This window comes from Pithys albifrons, chromosome Z, assembly GCF_047495875.1.
Source record: "Pithys albifrons albifrons isolate INPA30051 chromosome Z, PitAlb_v1, whole genome shotgun sequence".
Taxonomy (NCBI): domain Eukaryota; kingdom Metazoa; phylum Chordata; class Aves; order Passeriformes; family Thamnophilidae; genus Pithys; species Pithys albifrons.
Window position 1 is genome coordinate 25076230 of NC_092497.1, and position 22436 is coordinate 25098665.

General features: G+C 39.0%; 2 protein-coding genes across 4 annotated transcripts in view; both read left to right on the top strand.

Annotated features, from left to right (window-relative positions):
- DMGDH (dimethylglycine dehydrogenase) overlaps positions 1 to 5764 on the top strand; it is a 40421-nt gene extending 34657 nt beyond the window's left edge. Inside the window, exons 15-16 of the mRNA XM_071581674.1 lie at positions 4293 to 4427; positions 5032 to 5764. Coding sequence (XP_071437775.1) covers positions 4293 to 4427; positions 5032 to 5247 — 351 coding nt within the window. The 3' untranslated portion in view covers positions 5248 to 5764. The remainder of the gene's footprint in view (positions 1 to 4292; positions 4428 to 5031) is intronic.
- Positions 5765 to 9250: 3486 nt separating this feature from the next.
- The window catches only part of ARSB (arylsulfatase B), an 81820-nt gene continuing 68634 nt past the window's right edge, over positions 9251 to 22436 (top strand). For 2 of the 3 annotated variants that reach the window (XR_011699959.1, XM_071580916.1), the window contains exons 1-4: positions 9251 to 9523; positions 12293 to 12479; positions 14535 to 14725; positions 15268 to 15475. Coding sequence is in view for 2 of the 3 variants with exons in the window: in XM_071580916.1 (XP_071437017.1) it covers positions 9260 to 9523; positions 12293 to 12479; positions 14535 to 14725; positions 15268 to 15475 (850 nt within the window). In the remaining variant the exon portion in view is untranslated. The remainder of the gene's footprint in view (positions 9524 to 12292; positions 12480 to 14534; positions 14726 to 15267; positions 15476 to 22436) is intronic. The other variant, XM_071580917.1, reaches the window with a different exon arrangement.

The window sequence follows — 22436 nt, forward strand, 5'->3', positions numbered from 1 at the left end:
GAATCTTGTGCTGTCCCACAAACTGCAGAAAGCACACCCTCCAAAAAGGGAGCACTAGCAGAATCACCAGTCGTACCATGGGTCTCCAGAGCCCTGGCCACACCCCTGGCACTGGGTGAGGAGAGAGGGTGGGAAAAGTGGCAGAAACGATGTACATGCCGGCTCTAGGTCTCTGCACCATTGCAGCCTATGTAGTCATTTGTATCATTACTCATGTAAAATGCTACTGTTCTGACCTGGTAGCACCCTGCACTTTCAGAAGTATAGAGGTAAGCAGTGGGTAGGGACAACCAGAAAAAACAACCACTTGTAGCTATTTGTATTTTCCATGTCTTCATTATTTGTTGGTTTTTATCCTTTTTTTGTGGTTTTGTGGTTTGTTTTTTTTTTCCTTAAACAATCACTGGCAAAACAAGATCTGTCTTTCTGGGACCACAGCAAAATTCACCATAATCTTCTAAATCCAGGATAGGGCAGGCTTGGTGGGTGGAATGCCTCACACTTGATGTCCAGGTCTGCTGGAGCAGTGCTCCAACCTGATGCAGGACAGGCTGAACATCAAGAATTTCTGCATCTCCCCCTTATTGCCACTGTCTGCCCTTTTGTCACTTCTCCAACTTGCATCCCTCGTCTTTGAAGAGGAATGACTGCAATAGTGGTGATTGATCTCACTATATAATCTGGTATAAGGTTGTGTTTCATACCGTCTCTACTCCACACAAGAAAGGGAAGAGGAGGAAGAAGAAACAGCAGAGGCCTTAGTGAAGAAAGGCCAAGGAACCTGAGGATCTGAAAAAGGATGGAGTGATGGATAGGAAGTAGGAATTTGAGAGATGAGGATGGTACCTTTTTCCTCTCTCTCTTTCAGTCCCCATTGTCGTGCCTATAGCATATTTATTTGGTGTGCTTTTTCACCTAAGTCCTGTCTCAATTAAAATTGACATTTAGGAGTGGAACCATATTCTATGATTACTTCTTTTGGTATCTAGAGAGTCATAAAAGAGATTTATTCCATAAATTTATACAGGTTAGAAAGAATCTGCAATGATTATGTTGTCTGTATAAAATGCACAGTCTGCTCCTAGTGTGTTTCTTGGGTCATATAAAGGAATAAGCACCCAGTAAGGTAGGAATTTTGAGCCAAAATAATGAAGTAATTCACCAGTTGTTTGTATCATGTCAATTTCTTAGAGCTGGCTGGTTGCATAGAAGAAGGACTTGGGTAGATTAGTGGTGCAGGTGTCAAACATACTGACTGGTCATATCTCTCTTAGAAAACTGTTCTACGCTGTAGCTTTTGCATATAACACTGTATTTGAATACTTGCACTTAGTTCTACAGTTACATTTCTTGTGATCAAACACCAGAAATAACATTAGCATGAATAGGAAGGAATTTATTCAATGCTAAGCATACATGTAGAATGGTTAATTCCCTGGTATTTCTCTTCATCATGCAAAGCATTTTAGTTTATGAGTTATGCACAGTACACAGTCTTTGCATTTCCAGTTGTAGGTATTCCCTACTGCTGTAGGTGTTTCTGCATAGTAGAAAAGTGAGAGGGAACTGCCAGTAGCTGAATATTATCTGTTCTGAGATCTTAGCTTTATATTTTCCAGCAGCATCTTGACAGTTACATTCTGAAATGAATCCTCAGTTTTTCATATTCTTGTCTAATCTGAGCTATATTTCATTCTGTCATTCTCCAAAGAGTGCCATCTGTGATCCTTATGTGCCTTATCTTCAGTTGGTTCACCTCGATTTTCAGACTAACTGGTCCTTGACTGGTTTCTAAGATATTTTCACAACCACTTACAGAGCCTAACCTGTCATAGTGCAAAACTTCTTCATCCTTTTAATAATTTCTCCTGAACCTACACATAGACCTGTGTGAACAAGGACGACAAGAACACATGAACTAACTATATAATAATCTATTCCAAGTATAATACGCATTGCTTGCAATTTTGACAGTGCAATAATTCCCCACAAAAATTAAAGGACATTGCTGTAAATAATATTTTTGAAGTCTTCAACAGTATTTAATTTCTTTTCTCTTAAGCACTTACCAAATGAATATAATTCCTGCTTCAGACCCAAGATCAACTTCCTTAAAATACCTTTCACTGCTAGTCATCTCTTCAGCAAAGGCTGGAAAACTAGAGGACTTTGTAACTACTATTACTTTTCTTGCCCATGGGACAGGCTGATGTGTATCTGGAAATTTAGTTGAATACAATAATTTTGTTCTGCCTGGTCTATACATTAAAAGAAAAAATGAATAGATAGAATTTGAAAGCCACTGTTCCTAATATTTACTGCACAGTTATTAAAAATAATGACACCCAGGTGGATTACTATTTTATCCTCCGTCCTCAGCATCTTTGAAATGGGCTTTCTCTTGTTCTTGAGAAACTTTGTCCAGGAGGACGATGTTTATAACAGCTCTGTTTTCTATGTCTCCTTTTTCAATTTATTATCTACCCAGCCAACTAAGTTGTCTGGGTTCCATTTAAGTTACGTGTAAGTCTTTGACTTGAAGTGTGAGGTATCAGGTTCACAGCTACTCATAGGCAAAATAAGCTCATAGCTGTGAACCTGACCACAGTACTGCCTAATATCTTTATTGATCTGGATGAGGGGTTTGAGTGTACCCTTAGTAAGTGTATGGATGAACCTATGTTGAGTGGGAGTGTTGATCTGCTGAAGGATAGGAAGGTTATGCAAAGGCATCTGGATGGCTGGATCCACAGGCTGAGGCCAGTGGTATGAAGTTCAGCAAGCCCAAATGACTGGTCCTGAACTTGGATCACAACAACCCCAGGCAGGGCTACAGGATAGGGGAGGAGTGGCTGGAAAGTGGCCCAGTGGAAAAGGGGCTGGGGGTGTTGATGGACAGTGACAGCAGCTGAACATGAGCCAGCGTTGTTTGTCCAGGTGGCCAAGAAGGGCAGTGGCATCCTGGCTTTCATTAGTGTGGCCAGCAGGACTAGGGCAGTGATCATACCCCTTAAACAGCACTAGTGAGGCCACACCTCGAATTCTGTGTTCAGTTCTGGGCCACTCACTACATGAAAGACATGGAGGTACTGGAGTGAGTCCAGAGAAGAGCAATGGAGCTGATGCAGGGTCTGGAGCACAAGTCCCATGAGGAGTGGCTGAGGGAGCTGAGGTGTTTAGCCTGGAGGAAAGGAAGCTCAAAAGGGGGACCTTGTCACTCTCTACAACTACCTGAAAGGAAATTGTAGACAGGTGGGGGTCGGTCTCTTCCCCAGGGCAACCAGTGACAGAACAAGAGGAAATGGCTTCAAGCTGCATCAGGTGTGGTTCAGGTTGGACATCAGGAAGAATTTCTTCATGGAAAGTGTTGTTAAGTATTGGAAGGGATGGCCCAAAGAGGTGGTAGAATCATCATCCCTGGAGGTGTTCAAGAAATGACTGGATGTGATACTTGGTCTAGTTGACAAGGTGGTAACTCGTCAAAGATTGGACTTAGTGATCTGAGCGGTCTTTTCCAACCTAAATGATCACTGTGATTCTGTGATAGAATCAGGCTAGTATCTGCTCAACATGATCACATACAATAAATACTGTCCTATATATCCTTGAGGATTCAAAGACTTGCTGATGACTGCCCCCATACTTAGCACAAATTTATGCAGTCTGCTTCCAGAACTATGAGAATCTGCTTGTACCTTTCTAAGCAAGCTGAAAAAGGCAACTCCAAACAATAGAATTATTTTTTGCCTAACATGCTGCATTATTCCATAAAATGGTAGATATGGGAAAAAAACATACCAACCTTAAAACAAGAGTATGGATTAAATTGCAAGCTGTGCAGCCTGGCAGAGACACCAAAGTGAACAACTAACAAGTATTTGGTTGTTAGGCCATCAAAAGGAGGTATGTTCACAGAGGGAGGCCCAAACTTCAGGATGTAGGTATTGGAATTCTCTTTTTTCCATAGAAACTGAAATGCTGTAGTTTCTGGCTCACACCCTTGACTGGGCGGATAGCATTGTTATACATCTCACTACATGTGTATTTCTACGTTGGAATTATTGATACTAAAGGACATATCTAGGAAAAAAAATAAATGGAATGAAGTTACCAAGATAAATGTAACAATATAAAAATACCAAGATACTATCTGTCAAAGATCAGATTTCATCTAAATTTCAATTACTTAAGTGACATGAAAACAAATTAAGATAAATTTAAACGTTTATATCCTTAAACTTTTTGCAGAACCCAAATAAACATATATCATCATTATCTTCTATCTTTTTCAGCCAGCAGACTTTATAGGAAAGCAAGCACTGAAGCAGATTAAAGAAAAGGGGCTCAAACGACAACTGGTATATCTCACCCTGGAAACAGATAATGTTGATCCAGAGGGAAATGAAAGTGTGTGGCATAATGGCAAGGCAAGTACTATAGAATCAATATTAATTCTCCATGAACAGAATCTAACTTTGTGTTTCAAGTATGAGTGCATTATTTCTGGCACAGATCAATTTGAAGTTATGATAAACACTTTTTAATCTTCAAGCAGGAAGGAAAGACTAACTAAATATCTACAGAGAAAGTGTGAAATGCTATCAAGTCACAGAAGCTAGGGTTGGAACAGACTGAAGTACTGTCATCCATTCTTTCCTTCTGCAAGTTCATCATTGTCCTAACATCACTTTTGCTATCACTTAAAAGAAATGAAACAATAGTAAAGTTTGGGCCTCCACATTTCAGCACGTATTATGTGTTAAAAAACCCACTGGCGGTTAAATTGTTGTAGATAATAAACATAAGTATGTGTGTAGTGTATGTTTCAGGGAATACAGAACACATTATTTTGTCAAGAAGCAAAATCTTCTCACTTTCAGGTGATGTTACTCTCAGTTGAGAATGTTATGAACTGCATGACACAAGTGTATAAACCAATGCAAGATGTGTAGTTGTTTGGTTTGTTGGTTGGGTGGTTTTTAAGGAAAATCTCACTGCATCTTGAAAATAACTGTTTGTGATTTTTTTCAGGTTATTGGCAATACCACATCTGGAAGTTTCAGTTATGGGGCTCAGCAGAGTCTAGCTTTTGCATACGTTCCCATGGAACTCAGCAAAGTTGGACAGAAATTGGAAGTTGAACTTTTAGGTAAAAATTATCCAGCAACCATTATACAAGAGCCTCTGGTGCTGACTGAACCAACAAGAATGCGCCTTCAGAGAAAGGGTGAAAGTCCCAAAATATAAATACAGCTGAGGATACAGCAAATTATGCAGTACAAAATAGTCCCACTAATGTGCATGAAATTAAGAGAATTAAACTACTTATATTTGCCCGTTTCTGAGCACAAGATCCTCATTGCTATACATCACTGAGAAATGCAGTGGTGTTACTCTCCTACTTCCTTGTGTGGGCTGTAGAGAGTTGACCAGAGTTCATGAACCAGTTTTGCTTCCCAGTAGTACTTGTGAGCAGAAAGTGGCAGGGAATGAGTAGATCATTGATTCAGTTTACTTCCACACTGGATGGCAGATCTGCAGTAATGCATACAAGAAAGGTGAGCTTGATACTGTCCAATAGCAAATTCTTCCTCCTCCTTGAATCTCAACAGTTCCTCCTTTGCCTGCCCTCAGGGTAAAGTATCATACCCTGGCTTCTTTACAATATGAATCACAAACATCATTAAAATCATATCACTAGTTCTGCTCAGAATGTTTCATAAGAAATTGAAATATATCCCATCAACCACTAAAAATAATAAAGGCATTATGAAAGCAAACTGAACTGTTGACATTTTTTCCCACTGTGTCAACCTGGTACAAATTCTCACAGAAGTTCTTCTCAATTAAAGAGTTATAGGAAGCCTGTTCTTCATTTTTTTCATATGATTCATCTGGCATATTACACGTAGTATTCTACAACACACAGGATGTTACTACTCAGTTACTGAACAAAATTTAAAAGACTGTATCAATGGATTAAGTCTGAAATGCTAGACTCACACCAAAGATAGTCAGTTCTTCCTTTTACTGTTAATTATAAAATGAACAGCAGTTAGATCCCTATATTACACTATATTACACAGAAATATTAACATTGAAAACAAATTTAATTAAATTCAAAGGAGCAAAGGAGCTTTATTGAATGTTGAATATTGAACAACTTAAGTAAGCAGGATTGGGATATGCTAAATTAATAAAACACTCTTCTGAATTCAGTAATTTGCTCAACAATTCTTTTGAATACCAAAATTTTCAGCTTACAAACAGTAGTGCTCTCCTTTAGGCTATACATAAATGTTTTCAAAGTACCTATGAATAATGTCCAAAATGTACTTCCTCCAAAGGAGTGCGTGCCTCTAAATCTTCTGCAAAGAAGCAAATGTATAAATAGCATATACCAGGAGAAACAAAATTTCTATAATGAACACTTACTCTTGATAAAGTAAGGTGACATTACATTGTGCTGTTCTGAATACCTTTTATAAAGCAAGTCAAAATAAAATATACAAGCTTTGCTAGGTTTGCATATAGCACTATCTTGAGCTACCATTCAGAAATTATTCTCTGTTATACTTTCAGAAATGATTCAGTCCTACTTTGCCAATTCACATATATAACTCAATCTTTCAAGGTTATTAAAAAAGAGAAACCTGAAGAAATTAGGTAGAGGAAGTGTTTAGCAGCTTTCATAGTCTCCCGTCACTTCTCTTCTCAGGTTCAAATACAGTGTTGCATAAACTTGTGGTGCCAAGACACAGCAAAAGGAAGTGAATGTTTAAGCAGTACATCTGCATTTTAAGAGGGCTCTAACCAACCAAACAGAAATATCAGGGTAGAAAGACTGTCAGGGACTTCCTTGGAGTCTGCAACCCAATTTGCTAACAGAGAAGACATGTCTGCAATGAGGTGAAAAACTGACAGTTGGTCATCCAGGAAATTTTCTGAAATACTCAGATCAGGATGTCAAAAGGCGGTTTTCTCAGACATATTTTTTGTCATTTTCATTTGTTATTCCATCTCCAGAGAGTTTTTGCACATCAGAGTAGATGTTACTATTACCATCTGAATTTTTGTTTCAACTTTCCATGTGCTGTGGCAAAATGTGTCCTGTTCATGCTTCATATAGAATGATAAATCCACACAGATACTGTAGTCTTGTATGTCACTCTAAAGATTTCACTAATCACTCACCCCAAAACAGCACTCAAATTATTCAACCTCAAATTCAGAAAGGGGAGACTGAAACGTAAGGGACTGAACATGGACTATTTCCAGGATTTATTCTTTTGATTAAAGAGAATGTTCTCAGATATAAAGTGTTTTCTGATGGGGATTCCAATTCCCTCAACTAGTAATAAAATAAATACTAAACCAAAAATACTTAGAAAACATGACAGGCAACAACATGCAGACTGTGACTGTGCAGTATCTGCAGTATATGTTTCAGGTAATTCAATGCTTTAACTGTCAGCTAAGACAAGCAAGTTACCAGTTCTGGTGCAGTAGGATAATCAGCAAGTAACTCTTGACACAAGAGAATAAAATTTCAGCTGCTCTTTAATAACACGGTAACTTTGGAAACATGATAGGTGATTAGCTATTATGAATTTTATTGCAAAATTTGTATACACCATTTATGATTTCACCAGCACTGTGTAGATTTTCAAAGTAATTATTTTGAATGAACAAAAATTATGTCACTGGGAATGTGCTTTGAAGAACTCCACCTGTATTAAGGACATGGAAGAAATTAGAAAAATAAATAGTTCAGTGAGACATATGAGACTGCTTATGGGATCTGAATTAGAAAAAAAAAAAGAAGTATAAATCACACCTCAACAAAGAAAATCCAACTCATAGTCACATACCAGCTTGTCTGCAATTATGGAATTTATTTCAGGGAAAACTGACTTTAGGACAATACTGCTGTTTCTTATTCCAGTACTGGCTCTGGACTATAGCATATTCTCTTTGTAGAAAAAAATCTGGCATCACTCATCACTGCTGTTGTTTCCAAACCAGCAGGGAAATAGGTGGGATTAAAAAAAAATACCTGGTAGCTTCATAGGCTTATCCACTACGCTTCACTCATAGAAGCAGGCACTTTCTTTCTACAAAGACTTGTCAAGCAAGAGGCAATGCATATACGTACAATTCCAGCTAAATATCAAACACATAGTTACTTGATTTTGAACTGGACACTGAAGTTTATGTGTATACCATGGATGAACAAAATCATCCAGACCTCACAGCTATTTTTGTCCTTTCACAGTCTTAGATCTTACAGCAAGATTATAACTAAGGCAGTGGTTGTTTGCATTATTGCTTTAGGCAATTATGTGGTTTGAAGAAATAGTTCTCTTGACATAGCTGCTATTTCTGTTTCTGTGTTGCTTCACTTCCTTTCTACACTGTAACAGTCACAAGCACCATCTCAGACCCAGACCCTAGATCAAGGCTTCTCACACATAGGCGCCAAATGAAGAGGAAGAAAGCATGGGTTTTTTATGCTTTTGCAGAGGTGTCAAGGAGGAGGAGAGAGGGATGACACACACAGGTGTCTCTGTGTATGTGTGTGAGACAGAGAAAGGGAGAGAGAGACAGAGAGCAAGAGTGAGAGACAGCAGCTGATGCTGAGAGTTTCTGCTACAGGAACAATTGCCATCTCGCTCAGCTCAGCTGCATGTTCAGTGACGGTGGCAACTTGCTTTTCCCAGGCTGCATTGCACTGGCAAGCACCAAGGCCATGTCCACGTTGCAGCTGCCTGACTGCTGAAGCACAGAATGAGCTCTGTAGGCAGCATTGTATGCGGATGGACTACTAGGACGGCAGAAGTAACAGTGCTGTTACTTGTACCTGAAAGCACTGTGATGTTGTACTGACCTCCTAACGAACAGATGGCTTGTAACACAAACTTGCATATAATTCTCTAGTTCCCCAGGGAAAGGCTCCATGGTTCAAAGCGGGTGTTAAAGAGTTGACAAAATTAAAAGAGGTCGTCAGCATCAGCGGGTTGGATATTCTGCCAACACCGACAACACCTTTACAATTTCCTTTCTCAACTCCGTCCAAACACTCGCCGGCCTAAAGCCAGACCGCTTTCTTCCGCAGGACGAGCGGTCAGATACCCCTCAGCTCGGGTAGGGTGTCCGGGCGCGGCACCGCCCCAGCACCGCCCCGTCCACCGCCCCGTGCGCTGTGCGGGCGGAGCGCCGTGCCCGGGGCGGGCCGTGTGGGGCAGTTCCTGCTGCCGGAATGGCGGGGCGGTCGGTGCTGCCGCTGCTGCTGCTGCTGGTGCTGCTCTGCGCGCCGCGGCCGGCCGCGGCCCGGCCGCCCACCCCGCACCTGGTGCTGGTGCTGGCCGACGACCTGGGCTGGGGCGACGTGGGCTGGCACGGCTCTGCCATCCGCACGCCGCGGCTGGACGCGCTGGGGGCGGGCGGCGTGCGGCTGGAGCGCTACTACACACAGCCGCTGTGCACCCCGTCCCGCAGCCAGCTGCTCTCCGGACGCTACCAGGTACGGCGCGTACCCCGCCGCAGGTGTTGGCCGCGGGAGAAACCCTGCCTATCTCTCCCTGCCCCCGGGGCTCCCTCCTCGCCCCCGGGACTCACTGTCTGCCCACCCTTCCCGCTCCCTGCGCGGTGTCGACCGGTAGATGGTGGGTGCTACTCCCCTGCTTGCTTCTGGCAACACTCCGGGGTAGTATGGGCTTTGTGTCTGTGCACTGGGAAGAGAACTGCTCTGTGGAAACCGGCTGGAGCCATCTGCAGTCTTCACCTAGCTTTGGCTTGCGAGCTCGGGAGTAAACTAACATGGATTTAGTGCAAGTTGTTCTGCTCCAGAAAAGCCGAGGTGCTCTCTTGTGTTTGGGATTAATAGGCACAGCAGCCTGCCGTGAAAGATACGCCTGCCCTAGCCATCTCACTCTTAGGTGCTTCTCCACTGGACAGGCAGACGGTCGAGATACAGACAGAAGCAGATCAGCACCACTTGTTCAGTTTTTGCAGCATCATTTCCAATGCATTTTGATATGTAAACAAAACTGTACATTCTCCTTCATCTGGTACTGTTGCTGTAGGTGTTTCTGCATTCGTTGATGGAGTGCACAGAGTGATCTTTAGTCTGGGTGTCCTGCTACTTTGAAGTCACAGTCATGATTTTTCCCACTTTTTTTTTTCCTCAGTTGCACAGGAATAAGGATTGGGCTTTTTAACTCTGGTATACTTCTCCCACTTCCTGCCCACTTTGCAATTTCGGCAAGAACCGGGGAAGGGAGGGAAAGAAGCATGGATAGACAGCATGGACAGAAGGAAGAAACTCACAAACGGTTAAATGTGTTTCAGAAACTTCCCCTCTCTCTCAAAAAGTTCTGCACATCCATATTAACAATACAGATTAGCCAAAGAAACTGCTCTGAGTTAAGGAAAATAAATGTCATCCCGTGTAAGTGGTTGCAATCTCTTTTTGTAGAAAGGTTGTTCTAGCTGATGCACACACTTTTCAAGCAACACTTGTCTTATTCCTAGAAACTCCAAGAATCAATAATAATGAATAAGAAGAAGCAATTCACATTATCTTTAGCAGCACTTTAAGTTGCTGTATTAAATAACCTAAAACATTTCTTCATTGTGACTATTTTTAAAATACAGTTCATAGTCTGAACATGCTTACCTAGAAATGGGCCATTGTTGCATCTCATCTTACAAGTAGATGTGAAAATGCCTATAGTTCAGTCTGGATTTAAATTCAAGTTATACATCTGGCTTGATAATTTAATGATCTTTGTGTTGTTCTTGTTGCAAATGAGTAAAATAATATTAGAAAATGGAAATATTCTTTAAAAAAAACCCCAAACATTCTGTGCAGGAAATAATTATGCAGCAAATAGGTAGAATCTTTTTTCTTTGTTTTACCCACTGATATGGTTCACAATTGCCTATGGATTTGAGAAACTAATGTAAATCTGGTCATGTCTGGAGCTGGAATTTTGATAGTCACGCTGCAAGCAGCAAGAAAAAAGAGTAATAGAAAGCTATAGATTTTTTAAATTATTGCTTTTCTCTCCTTTTTCTTGTTTTCAAGAGACAGTGGGAGAGTGTCTCTACATTAACAACATTTTCTGTAATGCAGCATTTTGAAATATTTTTGAATATAATTTTATGTGTAATATAAAATTAATACTATAATTTAATTTTTGAAATCTCCTGTTTCAAAAGACTTTATCCACTTTCCTAAAATTGGGGCCTACTTAGTTTAAAAGTAATTTTCAACTGTCGCCAAAGTGATGCTTTAAAAGTTAATTGTGCAGCTTGCTACACTGCTACACTGGTGTGCTTTGTCAAGTTATAAAATCTGGTGTCTTGTGCTCTATGGGATCTTGGAGGTTTTGTGCTTTGAGACACAATTTACTAGAAATATTTAGAAAATAAACAATATATTTGTATTTCTATACATATGTTTGCTAGCCTACGTTTAGGATAGTGTCTTTTTTTTATTGTGGAGAAGACAGCGGATTTGATGAAAGTCAGCTTACAGTATAGAGTAGGTGAAAAATTTCCTTACATCAAGCACAATAAGCTATTTGAAGTATTGTTGTTAGCCATGGTTTTGTAAAGCAATAAAATATTCACCATATATTAAGGTTAGAAGCTTAAGTGGAATTATTAAAGATTGCATCTAGACAGTGTCTAAAGTCACCCCCATATTGAAATGCTTTTTATAGTGCTTTCACTGATTTAAATTATGCAAATAAATATGTATATATACTAGCCTTTTAGAAGAGTAATTAAAAATAGTTTTCCTTCTTTTTATCATCCTTTCCTCCAGTGACATTCTCTGATACAGGCAAAAGCTTGGTAGGTTCATCTGCCATGTGCCTTTTTGCCCATTTCCATCTCATTCAAAATCTCTCACTTCATATTGAGATATCCTTAGCCTTCAAACAGACCACAGTGGTCATTGCTGCCTTTTAGATTTCTAGCTAAAAACATAAAAAGCTTTGTGTTTTTTTGGTTTTGTGGGGGTTTTCTTAATTGCATTTTATTTATGCCTGGGAAGATGTTGTTAACCTTTGCAGTGCTATTTTTTTGTCTTCCTCCATGCTACCCTTGTCTTCCACCTGCAGCTTCCTTATCCTCGTCAGTGGTACATTGGTAAAAAGAGGATCTCCTTAAACCAAGGCTCATCTCTGATGTAGGTGTGTCTTTTTGGGCCTGTTTATAAATTAACCCGCGGGAACACATGACTGCATTATAAGTGGTCACTCACGCTTCTTTTCTCTACTAGATCCACACAGGTTTACAACACCAGATAATCTGGCCATGCCAGCCCAGCTGTCTGCCACTGGATGAGAAACTGCTGCCAGAGCTGCTTCAAGAGGCAGGATATGTTACGCACATGGTGGGGAAGTGGCATTTAGGGATGTACAGAAAGGAATGCCTTCCAACACGCAGAGGATTTGATACATATTTTGGTAATGGTTTGATATAACATGGGCAATAAATGCAGTGTTAAAAAGAATGAGAAACTGCCCCATTCTTCAAAGAACAGCAGATTTACTATTAGTTTCTAAGTAAATCAATACCTGGGTATGTGTGTTTCTGAATAGCTTAGAATAAATAATGCCGTAAAAGTATGCCCAAGCTTAACAACTTACTCAAGAAAATATCATGATTATTGTATGGCTCCAAATAAGGTATTCCTCTCGTATCATCTTCCCCCACTGCTCCCTCCTTCCCAGGCTTAGCTTTATTCCCAGTTCTCTGCCTCCTCCCTACAGCATTACAGGGGAGCAGGGGAGTGGGGGTTATGATCAGTTTGTGTAGCATTGGTTTTCCAGAGCTGGTGACAAGGTAGTGTGAAAGCCTCTATAAAGCAGTATCCGAAAGCTTGCAAGTTATGAACTCAAAATCTCAGACTAATAGAAAAATAAACTGTCCATGTGTGAGTGCATTACTTACACTTACTTAGCAACTTGTAGCTACCCATTGTTTGTTCTTCCTCTTGCAATATTGGACTGGCTCCTCTCCCAGTACTGGACATTTATTAGTTTTGCACAAGTATCACATTTCATTCTTCACAGTATCAAGTGCAGAGTGGTCCGTCTCCACTTAGTTGTTTTTAAGACCCCCTCACTGAACAACGAATTTCGAAATTGTTCACTTCAGTGCTGAAGCCTGCATTGCTTTTGTCTAACCTTAGGCTTAAAACAAGACTGTGCTATGTGCCCTTTATACAAAATGTTGATCCAATTGTTAGGTGGGAAAAACTGTTCCTTTAGATAGTTCATCTCTTTTGACTCTTCAGAGAGTTTGAGGCCATGGTTTCACAACTGACTTAAGCTGATACATATGGATCAGAATACAATAGCTCTTTGGCTAAACATACATGCTTCCTCCCATTCCTTCACAGGAGCTTGGGATCTCTTTGGTGGCATACATGTAGGTAGGCTGCCGTTCCTCATGAAATCTCATCCTGGGACTGGGCAGGTGCTTAATGCAGGAACCTGAACAGAGGCTGGCTCTGGGTATGGTCATTGGGTGCCCAAAGTGACATTATTTTTCAGAGAATGTAACACTTTAATATCCTACAGTATTCATGTGTTCGTGTAACTAAATTAGGCTTTGATTACAATTAGTTGCACTTGATTCCATGGCACTCCTGATGCACTGTCTCCTCCACTGGGCATTCAAAATGGAATAAAAGCAATTTGTGCTTCTTAGTACATTGATGTAAGCAGTCTGCCCACAAAACCAGTCTTTATGCTTTGAAAGAAATCAATTCTTTTCCTCCTAAAAATGTATTAGACATTTATATTGTATTTAACGCAACTTTATTTCTGTACATATGTTTTGTGTAAATAACTAGCTGAAGCTGCTGAATAAAAGTTCAAGTAAAGTAGTAGTAATTTGTGAGATTTTGGAAAGTTTTGTTTCGATAGCTGAAACACAAAGGTGCTTTGTGCTAACAGGATAGCTCTAGATAGAATATTTGCTTAGTTTCTTTTGGGTATCTCTAAATGGTAGTGTCCTTTCTTCACCAGTTGGTGTCATCAGTGGATCAGAAATTACTTTACAGATTACCTAAAAGATGCTTTGTACTTGGGTGTTTTTTAATAAAAACATTTTAAAAATTCTGAACTTTGTAATAGAGATGGAAGTCTTAAATGAAAATACAAACCTACAAAATCATACGGGCAAAAATCAGACTAGTACACAGACTAGGTCACTGCCTTTGCATTAGTTTATTGCTAGTGTTTTTGATATCAAATTATAAATATGAAGTCCTTGAACTGCTTTGAAAATGTTAAATTTCTTTTGAAACTACTACTTGCAACAATGAAAAGTTTATGAGATATTAAATGTTGAGCTATTTAGACCCATTACTGTAGCTAGTCCAGTGCTGAATTCATGTTTCAGCTCAAAACCACTAATGTATAGACATTTATGTTTGATTTTTAATCCCCCTGTTATATCTGTTTATGTGACACGATGTTGGCCTGCTCATTTGACATCTTTTCCTGTTCTAGGCTATCTTTTGGGCAGTGAGGATTATTATACTCATGACCGTTGTGTACTCATCAAAACAAAGAATGTAACACGCTGCGCTCTGGACTTTCGAGATGGAGAAGAAGTTGCAACTGGATTTAAAAATATGTACTCCACCAATTTATTCACAGAAAGAGCAATAGATCTTATAGCCAATCACAAAACTGAGAAGGTACAGTCAGTAGGTGTTACTCTCATAACTTCAGCACTAAAGAATGTTTAAAAAATGTTAATGAAATATTAACAGAGAAAGACGTGCACTTGGTCTGTAATCTGAGGCTATTCAGTAGGGTGCATAGAGCTAAATGTGAGAAGTAACACTGGTAAAACTTGTTTTGTCAGCTTTGACTGCATGGCCCTGGCCTGCTAGCATTCTCCATTTCTTTTACCACAATACAATTAATAAGTTTTTAGAAATGGTTTAGCAAGTAGGTTGTACTTCTAAGAAGAGAATGGAAAGTTTAAAGGGGGAAGGTTAGTAGAAATAAATTGTTAACAAATGTGTTGTGAGGCAAAGATACACCTGATGCTTTTCTACAGCTTTGCAGAAGTAATTTGTCAGAATTTTGTTAGTTTATGCTCAGGGATTAGAAGGTGTAGAAGAAACCAAAACACTGCCTGCACTGTTGATGAACCAGGTCTCTTTTACTGCAGTAACTTTTGTACTTAATGCTTTATGTTAAGCTAATTTCCATTTTTTCCCTTCCACCCTAGCCCCTCTTTCTCTACCTTGCCTTTCAGTCCGTCCACGAACCTCTCGAGGTCCCCGAAAAGTACCTGAAACCATATTCCTTCATAAAAGATGTAAAGAGACGCCATTATGCTGGGATGGTAACTCTTATGGATGAAGCTGTAGGAAATCTTACTGATGCACTTAAAACATATGGTCTTTGGGACAATACAGTTCTTGTTTTCTCTACTGGTAAGTTCCTTTAAATATTCTTTCAGTAATAACTTTGCTACAGTGTCTAATAAGATGACTAGAGAGACATCTGGCCCCTCCGTCTTTCCTCCATATATTTTCTAATTACACAAGAGTGATGAAAGTGAAGCAGGACTTAAGTAAAAGAGCAGTTTCTCTCCCTGCTCTTCGGGCTTTCTGAAGCATAACAAAACCAACTCTAAAGTAGTGTTGGTGCAAATGAGCAATGCCCCTGTTGAAGTAAAAACACCATTGTAAAATCTGGGGAATGAGGTGAAGTTAGAAGGCTCTTACTTGCCACTACAGTTACTGAGGATCTGTCAGGGTTGAATCCTTGCTGAGAGCCATCTACAAACTCATTTGTTCTGATCTGTAGGAAGTTACCTAACCAGTCTGTGATTTGCCATGTGTTGCATGAACCACAGACAGCCAGATAGCAAACAGCCGAAGCTCTTTCCCTTACTTTCATGTGACTTGTAATTTTTGTCTTGCTTGAAGTGTTTCATTGGCATCTTGACTTCTGTGAAACAAAGGTCTGTTAATAAAAAAAACTTCAATATATGGTAATACAGTCTGGTCTGCCAAATTAAGTCTTAAGTTTTTGTATATACAGGCACAGGATCTGGTTTGTAGATTATTAGAGTAACGCAAATAGTACATTGCAAAGCAGTCTTTTTTGTTTCCAAATGAAGAATAAAACTGAACCTTTTTGGAGTACAGCTGCTTGGCTGGGTTTCAGGAACATATTTATTCTTGTTTTGTTGGGAGTAGGAAGTAGCCTTTCAATGCTTACCATTGCTCTTTTGTTCAGGCTTTGCATATTAGGGCCATCAAAATGGCACATTAGTTTTCTGTAAACACTTTAAAAAAACCCAGCAACACAACAACAACAAAAATCCCCAAAACAAACCTGGAGGTTTGATGAAAATGCACTGTTGTGTTTTGAGTTTAGCAGCTGCTTTCTATAGCAGCTGGAATCCTGGAATTTAATTTTGAGTCCAAACCTGTTTGCCTTATGATGTTACATTTGTGTCTATGTTTTGGCTCTAGCAGAATTTGATAACTCTTCTATGCCTGTTTCTGTTTGCAATGTTTTTATTTTTAGAACTGAAATAAGCAAAGACATATGGGAAATTATACCAGTATTCATTCCATATGGAAAAAATCCAGTCTTTGCTGATGGGGTCTTGGTAGAGTTATTGCAGTAATGTTTGTTCAGTACATTGTGGAATAAAACTAAATACATCTGAGCTAGAATTACCAGGGTATGAGTGAATTAAAAAGGTAAATTTCTTTTTTAATTTATGAAACTTATATTTTTCCAAATAGTGACAGTATACTCTGCTTTTTAACAGTGATTATTTTGCAATCAATTACAGGTACATTTCAACAGGAGTCAAACAGTCAGGAGAACAGAGGGTCTGCCCTATCTAATGGGACTTATTTTGAGTAAATTGACATTTCAAACTGCCAGGAGTTAAAGTTAGTGACTAAAATACATGGAAATAGGTCCTAGATAAAGGAGAATAGGGGCCAGTGATTTGGGTTTTTTCAGTGTTCTCTCTTCACTTCAAACAAATACTCTTTACCGGCATAAAAAAAAATTGCATGCATTAAAGTCCCAGCTTCAAAAACCAAATGTTGAAACCATTAAGTATTTAAAAAAAAAAAGGCCAAAAACGGGAGGGGGAAATGTGTGAAAATTATTCAGTTTTTCTGTATCTTTTTAATGCTTTTGCAGGTGTTGTGTTTCAGAATGGACATTAGCATATGGTTGAAAAGAAACACAAGAGGATCTGCAGTTGAGTGTCTCATGCAGAAACTTGTGCTGTGTGAGATCTCTCTGCACAGTTTTCAAGTCCTTTGGATCTGGGAGTCCTGGTGTGTACCAGTAGCTGTAAAATGGGCATATTCTTATAATATGATTTACCTTCAGCTCTTGAGGGCATGCCTGCTTGAGGAAGCCCCTCTCCCTGTCCCAAGGGCTATCCTGGGACTGGGAAAGCCTCTTCTTGCTTGACAGGAGGAATCACTTTTTTCTGTAATCAGGAACTCTATCCAAGAAAGTTCTTCCCATTTTGTAGGGCTAAGAATCAATTTAAAGATTTCAATGAAAACTGCAAGAGAGAATCTAAGGGTTTATTCATAATTTTAATGAGTAATGTCTATGTGTGTCCTCAGTTATTAATTAAAGACAGAATCATTATACTTTCCAAGGGGGACTTCTGGGTACTGGTGAATGAAAAGCTGGACAAGCTCCAGCAATGTGTGTTTGAGCTCAGAGTGCCAACCGTGGTCCTGGGCTACATCAAAAGCAGTGTGTCCAGCTAATCAGGGGATTCTGTACCTCTACTCTGCTCTGGTGGGACCATACCTGAAGTGCTGTGTACAGCTTTGGAGGCCTCAGCACAGGAGAGACGTGGACGTGTTGGAGTGGTTACAGAGGAGGGCCACATGATCATAGAGCTGGAGCACATCTCCTGTGAAGACAGGGCGAGAGACTTGGAGTTTTTCAGCCTGGAGAGGGGAAGGCTCTGAAGAGATCTTACTGCAGCCTTTTAATACTAAAAGGAGGCTTATAGAAAAGATGAGGACAGACTTTTTAACAGGACCTGTTGTGATAGGACAAGGGGTGATGAAGTAGAGCAGATTCGGACTAGATAAAAGGAAGAAATTTTTTACGTTGAGGGCCATGAAACATTGCAACAGGTTGCCCAGAGAGGTGGTGGATGTCCCATCTCTGTAAGCGTTCAGTGTAAGGTTAAATGGGACACTGAGCAATCTAATGTAGTTTAAGATGTCCTGCTCATTGTGGGGACTGTTGGACTAGATGACCTCTTAAGGTCCCTTCAAACCCAAACATTCTATGGTAAAAGCACTCTCTGTTTTGTTAGAAGGGTATGTGGCTTCATGACTGTATTGTTGAAAATCCATAGAGGAAAAAGAAGTGAAGACCTTACTTTTACATAGATACATTTTGCTAAATTCATTAGTATTTCCTATTTAATTGCATTGAAAATTCACACTTGTATTTTTGCATCTCTCCCTGCTTCAAAAGTCCCACCCTCAGAATAAGTGCTATAGAGAGTAGCACTGCAACTAATGGAAGATTGATTCTTCACTGTGAAGTGCTGACCCCATATTAGTGCGCTTGTTTTAGTGGGTACTTACTGAAATACTCTAGAATATGATTTAATCTGAGATCTCACAGTAGATGTTTTTTGTTATACTCCTCTTACGTTTCTTCCTGTTTATTATGGCTCAAGCACGATTGCCTTGAAAACATGCCAGTTGACACATGGAAATACTGCACATTTTGAAAGAGCCTTGTAAAGCATGTAGAAGAACTTCAGTTCCTTTTTAAAGTGGCCTGATGGAGGCACCAGGATAAAAATGAAGTTACCTGATCCTTAGCAAAGTCTGAGTCCATCAGTATATCCTGAAAATCAAGATCACTGATATTTTTTTGAACAGATAAACAAGCTATTTCTACAAGTAAGTAATAAAAAGGTTATCAAGTTCAGTGGTATGTGGTGTTATATTTGTGTATCAAGTAGTAGCATGAAAGTCTTGACTGGTGTGATATGAAATGGAATTTCCTTTTATGGAACACTTTTTATATTGCAGATGCAATTAAGTCCATGCTAACAAGATCATTGGTGACAATGAAGTCATTGCTTGTTTAAGCTAAACATGAAAATATGTTGGGTACCTATGGCCTTTTATTCACTTGAAATCAAAGAGAATGAGACATTCAATGTATTTTAATTTTCAGCAGTCATAAGAGACTGTGAATATCAATGTCCCTGAAGAGGGTCTTGGCTTAAAATGAAGGTTATAAAAAGCATTAAAGTAGAACAAATTTACTGCAGAACTGTTAATGCTGGCTTAAAGTCCAAATTTTCCTTCAAATATATAATCAAAGAATCACCGAACATGCTGAGTTGGAAGGGACCCACAAGAATCATCAAGTCCAACCCTTAGCCCTGTGCAGGACCATCCCCAGGAGTCACACCATATGCCTGAGAGTATCATCCAGGCACATAGTGCTGTGACCACTGCCCTGGGGAGCCTGTTCAGTGTCCAACCTCCCTCTCTCTGGGTGAACAACCCTTTTCTAATAGAAGTGGGAATTTGCTGTAATATGATATGTTTATAGTTTCTGGAAGGTATTACAAATAATCATGGTGTAAACTTGCCAACATTAAAGCAAAGGAGTTTGACCTCTAATTTCAGTTTGGTTTTAAAGCTACCATCCTTTGCTTGATTTAACTTTCAGCTTTTTAATATACCAAAACATTTCAGAGCAAAACTCGTTGCATGTTTTTCTTCCAGTATGTCTCAGTTTTTAAGTGTGGATTAGCACTGTAGTGACTGGTAGTTGCCATAAGAGGGCTTAGAAAAGTAAAACACGAGGAACTTTCCAAGCCTTTGTTTACATTGCTGAGAGGAAACCACATAAATCCTTTCCATAACGAAGCATGTGACAGTGATGACTGTTTTCACTCCAAAAGAGGATCTTTATACCATTTTAGAATTGTGATTAATAAGAACACAGGTTGTTTTGGACGTACTTATTGATATTTATACAGTCTTCATCTCTCACACCTCTATAGAGTTTTTTCCACCCAAAATTTTATGACCTTTTTTTTAACCCTGCATTACAGCCAGCATATTGTGGCTTTTGTCTCATGAAAAAGTGGAATTTTTTTCCTCATTTCCAGTGCCTACTTTGAAACTGAATCTGACTTTCACTGATAATTATTAAGGGCATTTTTGTATCTTCTTGGTGCCATTGTTTCCATATGAACTCCTGCTCCTTTACTTGTGCTGGTAAGGGAATTTAGAAAGACTTCTAATTGCAGATTATCCAAGCCAGCTGAAGCACAGATTTGTCAGAGCAGTTATTCTCTTTGTCAGAGCAGTTATTCTGTCTCTGTGGTGTTGGAGTTGCTAATTTGGAAGGTTGTGTTGTCAGACTTTTTATTACAGATCTGAAGACCTGTTTTAATTGGTCTTCTAGGAGTTTTTGAGAGGTTTAGTGTGTTCCAGCGAGGAAGATGCCTAGGCATCTCTTGTTGGAACATTTGCTGCTACCTAAGAGGAAATAAGAACAGGTGCCTTAGCTTCAAGCACCTTCAATCACACTAGTTATTTGAGTTCATATATTCTCAAATATTGTTTTTCTATTTCTTATTTATTCAAGCTTGTTATTATATAGGCAAAAGTTTCAGCTAATCATTGTACTTGCATTGGTTAGAGTTGTTACATGCCAATGAAAATAGTGAAAGGTGCATGTGATCGGTGGTTTGTACTCCAGTCCTAGCTTTTATTCTTTTTTTAGGCTTTTACCACATTAAAGTATGGGTGCTAATAATGCATTTTTTAGAAATAAAAAAATCATTTCTGCCGTATAATGCAGATAAGAGTAATGAGACTAGATTATTAAGAATATATTATCAAAGGTGGAAATATTATGAGGGAAATGGATTTAAAATTAAAACTGAAAGATGTTGCTAGTCAATGTATTGATTCCTCCCCACACCCCCTCTCCCTCTGCCCTCATTTTTGAATCCTCTGAAAACCAAAAATGTTTTGTAGGAAATGTTTATTTATCTTCCATTACTTCTAGTATTAACCTCTCCCCATCGACCCAACTTTTTCCATGCAAAACCTAACACCCCAAAGCCACGTTCCCGAACAGGGACTGATCTTGTGCCAGAGTCACTCTCTTCTTTTTCCTGTATGTTCAAAATTCCATTGTAAGTGGAATCTTGAATTTTTCTTCCTGTTTTTAGCAAATGTCAGTGCTTAAAGTGAAGTTCACTTGTAAACAATACTGAGAAGTGAATTTTGCACAGAATTTTGCAAGCTGACCAGTTTTATGTAAAACTTTGACTTAAGCATGCTAATAGCTATCTTGGCAATATTTTCTCAGACTGAGATGAATGCTGAAAACAGCTCATTTTATAAACTAACGATATGTAATAATTTCTCAAAGCTCTCAAAAGGTTATTTAAACCATGATAACTATGAAACTACAGTAGTTTGTTTTCCATAATAGTGTTCAAGAATTCCTTATTCTTATTGTCAGAATCTTCTGCACCCAATCAGTGGTCAGGTTTAGTGCTCTTGTAACTGGGAGAAGTCTAAAGTTTTCTTGACAATGTCTTGTTTAACTTGCTTATTGCTGACATACGAACAATTTGTCAGGTTATTCCTGTAGTTTTTTAGGTTAAAATTTTCCTTTGTATTTCTTTGGCATTTAGTGATGGTGCATACTAGTGTAGACCTTGACACAGCAGAGTCTGTAACTACTGAGACCTGTTTAATTACTGAGACTGTTTATAATGAAAACAGTCACCTGAAACTGACTGTGCTAGGATTGCTCCTATCATGAAAGCTGTACTAGAAAGCAAAAAAAAAAAATCAGTTTTTTTAAGTCTAAGTTTGTAACTATTGGAAGCTTTTCTACATCAAATGCATTTTTTCCCATGAGATCAATTGTTTTTTATTTTTCAATTTTGGAAAAGTTAGGAGAATAAAGAGGCAGTTCTGGTGAGTTCCAAAAGAAAAAAATAGAAGTTGATTAACATGAGCACAACTCCATAAAAGTTACTGTATACATGCTCGATAAAGTTGGTCAGTAGTTGGTACTCTGATGCAGGAAGGATATTATGTTTCCTTGATGAAAAATAGAAGCTCTATGGTTGTATTTAAAGCACAACAAGAATTACATTAGGAGAATTTTATAGTAGAAGGTATAGTTTTCTATCGTCCCTTTAACTGAAAGGCTTTCAATAGTTCTTCCATGACACATACAAAAAAAATCTGTATGAAGCACTAAAAATACAGTAATATGTTAGTACTCTGAAGACAGAGTGGTTTTTCTGCTGCTTACATTGAACCTTCAAGATTATCCTTTCCACTGGAAGTGTATAACGTCATACTGAAGTACACG